Below are 10,171 nucleotides of genomic sequence, written 5' to 3'. Positions count from 1 at the left end.
AATTGCCCTTTTCCCAAATACAAAAACAACCTTCTCTAACTAAAGGTAAAACCTTCCTCTCTCTCTATCCATCCATAAATGTCCTGAGGTGTCAAACCAAGGCTAAGCCTCTCAGTTCGGCAAGAAATTCCGGCGAAACGTCCTCAGATGGCGACAACTCATCCATGTCTTATCGGCCAAAGAATCTCTGTTCCTCAATTTCACCTCCTCTTCAGCCCCAAAAATTCTCCAATTCCGGAGCTCTCGACCAACAAACGCACCAATTTCTCCGTATCTATCGGCCTACGACATTCCTTCGCTTCTATAACAACCTGGAACCCTAAGAAACCGTCTTTAAGCTGTCTGCGAAATTGCCCCGCCGTTGATGGCGCAGATACCAGTTCGTGTGAGGATAAGTGGGATTGGGATCGTTGGAACCGCCACTTCTCCGAGATTGAAGAAGTCGAGACCGTTGTTTCTCTTCTCAAGGTTCTATCCATCTAAACTCGGTTCACTGGTGATGGTTTTTTACACGATTATCGTTTGCTTATAGTTTTCTAATTCTGGAGTCTTCTAGCTTATGTAACAGTCTCAACTTGAAGATGCTGTTGAAAAAGAAGACTTTGAAGAAGCAGTAAAGTTGAAACAAGCTATTGCAGAAGCTACTGTTGATGATGCTGTTGCTGAGATCATGCGCCAGTTACAGGTTAATACATATATGTGTTTTTTTATAACATCAAACTCTTATGTTTTCTTCTTTACTTATGTATGATTAACTTCCTTGCAGACTGCAATAAGCGAAGAGCGTTACCATGATGCTTCCAGGTTATGTAACGAGACAGGAAGTGGACTGGTAATTTTGTTTATACTTTGTTCTTGTCTTGTTTAGCTTGTAAGATTTTCCTAGATGACACTTTCACATTTGAATCAAGAAAAAAGGGAGAAAGTACAAGAGTTCTTAAGCTTTAGAAGAGATGCAAAAGAGGTTTCATGTCTGTAAACTATTAAGGTAGTTAAGATTAGTTGAAGAAAAATATGTTTCCTGACATAAGTGATGGTTTCACCTGGTCAATTTTCACAAGGATTGCTTCATGTTATTGCCCAAATCTCTAGTCAAGAATCTATGCTTTTATCTGGACTGGGATTGTTTTAGAATTTCAAAGTATTGATCACGTTTCTGATGTGTATGTAGGTGGGTTGGTGGGTTGGTTATCCTCGAGATTCTGAGGAACCATTTGGCAGAATTGTACACATAACTCCAGGTGTTGGTAGGTTTATTGGCAAGAGTTACAGTCCAAGGTGAGAGCAGGTTATGCTGAGGATTTAAATTTTTTCTCTCAATTGCTAGTGGTAATTGAATCTCATTACTGTTTCATACAGACAGCTGGTGGCTGAAGCAGCTGGAACACCTCTGTTTGAGATTTTCGTTGTTAAAGACACTGACGGAGGATATGTTATGCAGGTAATTTAAGCAAATCACATTTGTACAATTAAATTTAGCAGTCCTGATGACAGTATATCCTCTTACCTGTATCTGGTATTATTGTATAAAATTAGTGTTACATAATTGCTGCTCCAATCACCCTTCCATTCTTTACTTCTCTGAAGTTCTTTTAAATACACATATATTGTCCTTTCTTCTTCTCAAAAAGCACTGAGTAACCCCTTTGAACTGATGTGTACATATCTACTGTGTTCAGGTGGTGTATTTGCAACACGTGAAGCAAAACCTGTCCATTTCCGAGAATTCATATTTAAGAGCACAGCAATCATCAAATACCTCAATCGATGACCCATCCATTCTAGATGTACGAGGAAGTGAACTGAAGTCGGATAAAAAAGAAGATATACAACTAAATGCTGGGGAACCAACTGAAGAAGGAATAAAAAATGTGATAAAATTTCTAAAAGATAAAATCCCAGGGCTAAAACTGAAAGTAATGGATGTTATTAAAATCCCTGAGGAAGAGATCGTAGGCAGTGATGCTGCTACTGAAGAGCTGGTTGGAGAAGGCATTGAGGAAACAAATTCTTCCGATGATGAAGAAGAAGAAGAAGAAAATGACAGTATTGAAGAAATCTCATCTATGGATAGTGCAGATTATGGAAAGCATTTAAACACTAAGCTTGTCATCGGAGGGGTTCTACATAACATAGAGGATTCCTCTATAGATGATGAGATTGACCGTGTCTCGGCAGATATAATGGATGCTGAAAGGGATTCCTTTATCTTGCACGTTCCTGGGAGAAGTAAGATTGATATCGATACAAGGAAAAACGGAGTGTCCAAGGAACAAGTAACAGCTCTTGCAGCTCAAGGAATTTCAGATTTGATGCCACCAGAGGTTGCCAAGGCGTTCTGGGGTTCAGAAAAAGCTTCTTTGAAGGTATATTTCTTGAATTTACACCACTTTTTATATTTAAAACCACTTTATGTTATCGAGTTAATGTTTTTAGATATAAGGATTGTTCGTTTAATGTTCTAGGTATCGAGAAATGTGCGTGAGATTGTCAAGCTTGCTATAAATCAGGCGCAAAAAGGAAACCGTCTCTCGGAGTATACATCATTTAATAGAATCATAACTCCTGAAAGCAACCTAGACCCTTTTGATGGTAAGCATGTTATGCGTTAGTGTTATTCTCTTTCTTTTGATTTGGGCTCAGAATGTTTTTATACAACTCAACTTGGAATATGTTCTGAACTTGAAGTGCAGGCCTATATGTGGGTGCATTCGGGCCATATGGCACTGAGATAGTGCAACTTAAGCGTAAGTACGGTCGGTGGAATGATGCAGAAGGAAGTAACTCCTCAGATATAGAGTTCTTTGAATATGTTGAGGCTGTAAAGTTGACAGGGGATCCAAATGTACCTGCTGGCGAGGTTATTTATCTTTTTTTAAATTGTTTTTTTTTTTTTCAATCATGGCATTTTTGTATAAGATGAAGAATCTAAGATAAGGTCACAAATTCTTGGTAGGTGACCTTCCGTGCAAGGATCGGGAATGGGAGTCGCATGACGAATCATGGTTTGTTTCCAGAGGAATTGGGAGTGGTAATGACACTTTCCTCATCTCCTGAGCTTCAGTTACAGACCCAAAACAAAAGCATGCTCAGACATGTAAATCGAATCAAGAACCATATGCTTAAGCTAAACACTTAACCAGAAAAAGATTAAAAAACGATCTAATCTCCTATTGAAACAATTGCTTAGACATTTCATGGGTTGGAACCACATTGACATTTGGATCAAAAGCTTATCCAGAAGTTGTTTACGTATATGCAGCTTGCGAGTTACAGAGGACAAGGAAGAATCGCAGACTTTGGGTTTAAAAACCCAAAATGGGTCGAGGGCAAGCTTTTAAAACTCAACGGAAAGGTAAAACATAGAAACACAAAAGAGCCAAGCATCATTTCTTCGTCTTTCGGTTTTAATGGATGGGGTTTTCTGAACAGGGAATGGGACCATATGTGAAGGGTGCGGATCTTGGATTTCTATATATTGGCCCTGAGCAGAGTTTCTTGGTCGTTTTCAACCGTCTGAGACTGCCTGAGTGACCAAAACGCTGTCGTTTCGTTGTAACTATATTCTCCTTTGAATATAAGAACTTTTGATTTAGTTTTCTGTTTGTTTTAGATAATTTGGTTGTAGAATATGGGGAAGTAACCAATTTCAGACGAAATATACTGTGGATTTGTGCATTATGGGTTGGTCTTTAATTTTCAGTTGAGTTTAAATTTGGTTCACATTGGTTTGTTTTAGGCTTCTATTAAGATATGTTTGAACAAATACATAATAAACATCCCTACTACTAGGTACCACTTACAAATGAAAACAGGGGTCAACTATACAAACTATATCATCGTCATTGGCTAACTATGCTATTATGAACAACAAAAATATACGTTTAGTCTAGTGGTTTGTGGTAGTATGGTCTATATATCACCATTGAAATTGGAAACAAGCCATGTAAGTTTTTTAAAGCCTCAAATCGACTGGGAGAGAAAAAATTTACATTTTAATAATCTTGATAACTAGATTTACAACTTTAGTATTGTTGAAACTTAAAATCAGTTTTTCTTCCCAAATTAGCTGGAATTGGTAAAGTAAAATAGCAATAAATGCAGTTTTGTGTTCCCGTGAGACAGCGCAATGGCGGCATTAGAAGAATAACTTTTTTTTTCTTCTCTCTCTTCCCGCTCCTCCTCCCCCTCCCTCTTTGACATTCCACCGAGAAAAAAAGAAAGAAGTTGAAATTTCAACTCTCTCACCCTCCGAGTCCGACCCATTTCTGGACTTGTCATTTCTACAATTAGACTTCTCTCAGATCTTCCTTGTTCTTGTCTCCTTCCGAGGATTTCGATTCCGACACAATCCCAAACAAGGTTAGAATTTTGTCTCTATGTTTCTCTCTTTGTCCCCCCTTTCGATTTATTTTTCGTTGTTTTTCTGAAACAAAGGTATTCTCCGCTCGTGTATTGTTTTACAATGGCTAATGTGTCCTAATGAAAGGTCTGAAAAAAGATTATATAACGATTTGTGTCTTTGGATAATGATAAGGACTTCAATGCATTCTTCCAGGATTCGATTCAATACATGTTTCAATTTGTGGGTTTGCTTAAAGGATTTGCCTTTATTTCGTTTTTGGTTTAATGGAGCCTTCTCTGAAATTGCCCATCCTTCTTTAGCTCCATTGATGATGTTTGGGTTATGGTTGTGTGCAGAGAGCTGTTTATTCGGAGGAAATAATGGAAGGAGGGTCTGTTAATGCGGACCAAATGTTTGACACAACGATAGAGGAGCTATGTAAGAATCTCTGCGAATTGCAGAGTTCTAATCAGTCTCCTTCAAGGCAGAGTTTTGGATCATATGGTGATGAGTCTAAGATTGATTCTGATCTACAACATCTTGCTTTGGGAGAGATGCGAGATATTGATATATTGGAAGATGAAGGAGAGGAGGACGAAGTGGCAAAGCCAGAAGAGTTTGATGTGAAGTCAAACTCTTCAAACTTGGATTTGGAAGTCATGCCCAAGGATATGGAGAAACAAATTGGTAAGAAGAATGTGAACAAATCGAACGTTGGAGTTGGTGGAATGAGGAAGAAGAAAGTCGGAAATACCAAGTTACAAAATGGAAATGAAGAACCGTCATCTGAAAATGTAGAGCTGGCACGGTTTTTACTGAATCAAGCGAGAAATTTGGTTAGTTCTGGTGATAACACCCACAAAGCTCTCGAGTTAACTCATCGAGCAGCTAAGTTGTTTGAGGCTTCTGCAGAGAATGGAAAACCGTGTTTAGAATGGATCATGTGTTTGCATGTTACAGCAGCAGTCCATTGTAAGTTAAAGGAGTACAATGAGGCAATTCCGGTTCTGCAGCGCTCAGTTGAGATTCCGGTTGTCGAAGAGGGTGAAGAGCATGCTCTAGCCAAATTTGCTGGACTGATGCAGTTAGGGGACACTTATGCTCTGGTGGGGCAGCTAGAGAACTCGATATCGTGTTATACCGAGGGATTGAATATCCAGAAGAAGGTTTTGGGAGAAAATGACCCAAGAGTTGGTGAAACATGCAGATACCTAGCTGAGGCTCTTGTACAAGCATTACGGTTTGATGAGGCTCAACAGGTGTGCGAAACTGCTCTTTCTATACATAGAGAAAGTGGTTTACCAGGTTCAATCGCAGAAGCGGCGGATAGAAGACTCATGGGTCTTATATGTGAGACTAAGGGAGATCACGAGAATGCCCTTGAGCATTTGGTATTAGCCAGTATGGCCATGGCAGCAAATGGACAAGAGTCTGAGGTTGCTTTTGTTGATACTAGCATTGGTGACTCGTACTTGTCTTTGTCTAGGTTTGATGAAGCGATTTGTGCATACCAGAAATCTCTCACAGCACTGAAGACAGCAAAGGGAGAGAACCATCCAGCTGTTGGTTCAGTTTATATCCGTTTAGCTGATCTCTATAATCGGACAGGAAAAGTGCGAGAAGCAAAGTCTTATTGTGAAAATGCTCTTCGGATATACGAGTCCCATAACCTAGAAATTTCTCCTGAAGAGATTGCAAGTGGTCTTACAGATATCTCCGTGATTTGCGAGTCTATGAACGAGGTGGAACAAGCTATTAGCTTGCTTCAAAAGGCGCTGAAGATATATGCTGATTCTCCTGGCCAGAAAATCATGATTGCAGGGATTGAAGCTCAAATGGGAGTGTTGTACTATATGATGGGGAAATACATGGAGTCGTACAACACATTTAAGAGCGCTGTCTCAAAACTACGGGCGACTGGAAAGAAACAATCAACGTTTTTCGGGATTGCACTTAACCAAATGGGTTTAGCATGCATTCAGCTCGACGCAATAGAAGAGGCTGTTGAGTTGTTTGAAGAGGCCAAGTGTATCTTAGAACAAGAGTGTGGTCCATATCACCCGGAAACACTTGGATTGTACAGCAACCTTGCAGGAGCTTATGATGCAATTGGCAGGTATGTACTTGTGTTAATTTATCTCTTTTTTTACATCCTCCTGCATACCTCAAACAAGTTTGTGGTTCGGTTGTGATTATAGGTTGGATGATGCGATTGCGCTGCTAGGACACGTGGTTGGGGTTCGGGAGGAAAAACTCGGGACAGCGAATCCTGTAACGGAAGACGAGAAGAGGAGGCTGGTCCAACTCTTGAAAGAAGCTGGTAACGTTACAGGAAGGAAAGCTAAATCACTCAAGACTCTAATTGATTCCGATCTCACTTCTTCCTCGGCTCTTCGTTAACAATATGTTACATTTTCTTACTATTTTACAGAAATGTGAATACGATATTTTTGTTTTTTGTGATTATGTTTGTGGAAGTGTTTTCCTTTCACTGTCTTAATCCGGTGTATTTGAATTAACAGGCTCACATATTTGTTTTTAATTTATTGAATGAGAAGATCATTACCAGTTTTAGACAACTCTAAATCTCATGTTCATAACAACAGCATTACAATTATTCACTGCAGTTTGGCTGGCATTCGTTAACAACCAAAACAGCCCCGAATCACCAGAAAATAATCAAGATTGATGAATTAGGTAGAACAAATCATAAAATTCTACTCTAAAATTTGAATCGAATCTCATGTTATAAATATGAATACAAGGCATGCACAATGGCTACTAAAGTGTTCATGGAGCTTGAGGGTGCATATATGCACAATGGCTTCCGGTGGATTTGCAAGAAGAGATACTCTCTAGGGTTCCGGCTAAATCTATGGCACGATTGCAATCAACATCGAAACAATGGAAGGAACTGGTAGCTTTGCTAAGAAGCATTCTGCTAATGCACCAAAGGAGTCTCTGATTATCATGTTGATTGATTCTAGGGTTTACTTATTAAGGATCAATCTCCACGGAATTCACAACAACGTTGCTCCATCTGTTAAAATTCCCTTTTCTAAATCTTCTTCACAAGTTGAAGTCGATATACGTGACATCTTTCACTGCGATGGTTTATTGCTATGCACCACCAAGGACAATAGACTCGTGGTTTGGAATCCATGTTCAGGAGAAACCAAGTGGATTAAACTAGAAAGAGCTACAAGGAATCCGACTTCTATGCTCTCGGTTACCACAACAAATCCTCCTGCAAGCAATACAAAGTCTTGAGGCTGGATCATCATGATGCTGTTGATATGATCAATCACGATGTGGTGACGTGACATATCCTTATTTCTTACAAAGTTTTGATTTCACAACAGAGAGATTTCAAAGTCTGTCTCTTCCTCAGGAGGTTCCTTATATGTTTACAGATATATCAGTGAATAGAGAAGAGCAACTTTTTCTGTTGGGTTATAGTAATAAGTACCCATTTTCATGGGATTTGCATGTATGGGTGGCAACTAGTACAGGAACAGACATGTCATGGAGCAACTTGGTAACAGCGCAAACCTTTCATGAGATTTTTTTTATAGGTCTAATGGGATCAGTTTCTTGGCCGACAAACAGCACAAAGTTGTAGTGTTCTGCGAGAGGTACTGTAATCTCAACAATACCATTTACTTTGTGGGAGAAAATAAACACGTACAAGTGGATTGTCATGGTGGAGATTCAACACTCAGATTATCTTACTCACTTCTTATGAATTATGTTCCAAGTTTGGCTCAAATTCAACAAGGTACAGTTCTTCCACCACGCACATGACTTGTGACAAACTTACGGGTTCCATATGTCTTCAACTATCTTTAGATTCAAATAAGTAATTTCATTTGTTTTTTTCAATTCTTTCTTATCCTATAAGGAGTAGCTAAAACAAACCGTGTAGATTACTTCTTTATCTAAGAATGTGGAACAAAAAATGATGAAATAGTTGACTTCTCTCATTCATTCATGACATTAACGTTGGTTAATTCAGAATTAATAATCGAAATCTGCTTCATAATCTCTTTAAGTGCGATCTCGTCTTCAAGTATAGATGTATGCGAGACTCCACCAATCTCTACGGTTTTCAATCTATCGACTTTCAAAGCTGCTAAGCTCGCCAAATTAACCGTCCCATCTCCATCTCCATACTTAATCTCTGGTTGTTCATCGAATCCTCCTTTTCCATACACCAAAACCTCCGGTGTATCAACTCCTCTCCCATATATGCAAGTGATTGGCACTCCCGGAGTCACCAGTTCCTCTGTTAAAGGCAACACTCTTGTCTTGTAAGGCACAACTCCTTGAGAGAACCCAATGTCTGCAAGAAACTGATCCATCTCGTAAGCTGTGTACTTAAGCCTGGGAGTTATGACAAGAGGTTTAGTTCTGTCGTGAAACACTTTGGTAGATGGAAGTAGCCATTGATTACTCTCGGAGGTCCTCTGCTGCGGTCTGACCAGCAAAGGGTTAACTAAAGGGACACCAAGTGTGTTTCCAGAAGCAAATGTCTTCATCTGAGAGATCGTCCCACCCCATGGTGCAGCGAGTGCAACAAAGTGTTTGATGTACTTGCGGCGCCATGAAGGGGTGGTACGGTTAAGGAAATGGAGGACGAAAAGTCCTCCTAGGCTATGGGAGAGGAGTATCACTGGTTTTCCTTCGTTCTCGCTGCTAGTTTTTTCCACCAATTGTTTGAGGTCTTGTAGGAACTGTGAGGCTACACGGGACGGGTGGCCCGAGGCTGCCAGGCCGTACCTGAAATCATATGGAGCTCCAAGGATGGTTTGGTCGTTAACATACCCGCAGTCTTTCTCTAGCGCTTTCACCAAGTGTTCCATGTAAGATGTGGCATCTCTGCAAATCACACCTTATTATTAAGCTACATATACATAGTGTCCTTATAATTCTCATCACATACCAGGATTATTAAGCGACAATTTTCTAGCTTCATTTAGAATGGACTATCACATTACTCTCACATTACCTACTAGCAGATTAATGCCTATCGATATAATAAATTAACAATAATCCCCCAAATTAATGCCAATTTTTTTCATTATGTTATGTCCCCAAAACGAAAAATGTTGCAAGGTACTAACCGGAGACGAGGGTCAAGGTAGAGAAGGGATTTGGTCGAACCGAAATGAGGAACCCGGATCTGGACACCAGGAGCATTTTGGTAATCATCCAAATCGGCATCATAGTACAACATCATTCGATCGTTGAAGCACCTGGTGAAGGGAGACAATAACACTGCCGCATCGAACCATAGCCTAAACCATCCACCACTCTTCTTATGGATCGGATATAACCAGCTGCTACACCAAACGCTACTTGGCTTGTATTCTCTGTCCAGTCTTGCCTCTAGCTGGTTACCTCCGTTTCCTGGAACCAGAATCAGAGGGTAGACGTTATTACCCATAGCTTGACACATGGAGATCATTGTCGCCATTACGAGCATCCCTGTGACTACCAAATATCGTGAAGATGGTTCGTTCATTTTCTTTCTAAGAAACAGAGTCTCATTGGTCTATTGCAGAGCTGGAGATTTGGAGAAAATTGAATTTGGAAAGCAGAGCAAGTATCAAAAAACGTAAGGCTTAAGATAAGTAGTATATGGTGGATATGGAACCCGCGTAACCACCTAGAGGCTCTACAAATATTTATTTCCCGAATTAATTTATTTCCTTCTTATTTTGTATTTGCCTACGTGGCATTATACAACGTATTTAACTTGAAACAAGTTTTATGGGTGGCCCAAATCGGGTCGACCCGACCGCTTTTAAACTTTACTGTTAAAAA

The 10,171-nt window shown here is 39.8% G+C and overlaps 4 protein-coding genes across 4 annotated transcripts; 3 read left to right on the top strand and 1 right to left on the bottom strand.

Moving 5' to 3' along the window:
• The first annotated feature begins 40 nt into the window (after positions 1–40).
• On the top strand, positions 41–3,723 carry LOC9329533 (protein EXECUTER 2, chloroplastic). Its single transcript, XM_002893426.2, has 11 exons — positions 41–468; positions 569–685; positions 767–832; positions 1,172–1,278; positions 1,360–1,441; positions 1,680–2,366; positions 2,466–2,592; positions 2,694–2,860; positions 2,957–3,031; positions 3,263–3,355; positions 3,433–3,723. Exons 1-11 carry the CDS (start codon positions 148–150, stop codon positions 3,532–3,534), a joined length of 1,944 nt encoding a protein of 647 aa, XP_002893472.1. The 5' UTR covers positions 41–147; the 3' UTR covers positions 3,535–3,723.
• A 361-nt stretch (positions 3,724–4,084) lies between these two features.
• Positions 4,085–6,913, top strand: LOC9329532 (protein KINESIN LIGHT CHAIN-RELATED 3). The gene is made up of 3 exons (XM_021013407.1): positions 4,085–4,362; positions 4,702–6,461; positions 6,544–6,913. The coding sequence occupies exons 2-3, from the start codon at positions 4,726–4,728 to the stop codon at positions 6,743–6,745; spliced, it is 1,938 nt and encodes a 645-aa protein (XP_020869066.1). The 5' UTR covers positions 4,085–4,362; positions 4,702–4,725; the 3' UTR covers positions 6,746–6,913.
• LOC9326793 (putative F-box protein At3g23260) lies at positions 6,896–8,167 on the top strand. Its single transcript, XM_021014737.1, is given in 6 exon segments — positions 6,896–6,971; positions 7,150–7,254; positions 7,257–7,532; positions 7,535–7,663; positions 7,666–7,902; positions 7,905–8,167. Coding segments are annotated over 6 exon segments (1,068 nt in total). The 3' UTR covers positions 8,150–8,167.
• Positions 8,168–8,249: 82 nt separating this feature from the next.
• LOC9329531 (lecithin-cholesterol acyltransferase-like 1) lies at positions 8,250–10,058 on the bottom strand. Its single transcript, XM_002890684.2, has 2 exons — positions 9,469–10,058; positions 8,250–9,223 (listed from the first exon to the last, which is right to left on the bottom strand). Exons 1-2 carry the CDS (start codon positions 9,867–9,869, stop codon positions 8,326–8,328), a joined length of 1,299 nt encoding a protein of 432 aa, XP_002890730.1. The 5' UTR covers positions 9,870–10,058; the 3' UTR covers positions 8,250–8,325.
• Between the last annotated feature and the right edge of the window lie 113 nt (positions 10,059–10,171).

The sequence above is a fragment of the Arabidopsis lyrata genome, assembly GCF_000004255.2.
Source record: "Arabidopsis lyrata subsp. lyrata unplaced genomic scaffold ARALYscaffold_1, whole genome shotgun sequence".
Taxonomy (NCBI): Eukaryota; Viridiplantae; Streptophyta; class Magnoliopsida; order Brassicales; family Brassicaceae; genus Arabidopsis; species Arabidopsis lyrata.
The sequence above is the reverse complement of the archived record's forward strand: the minus strand, read 5'-3'. Positions and strand labels throughout refer to the sequence as shown.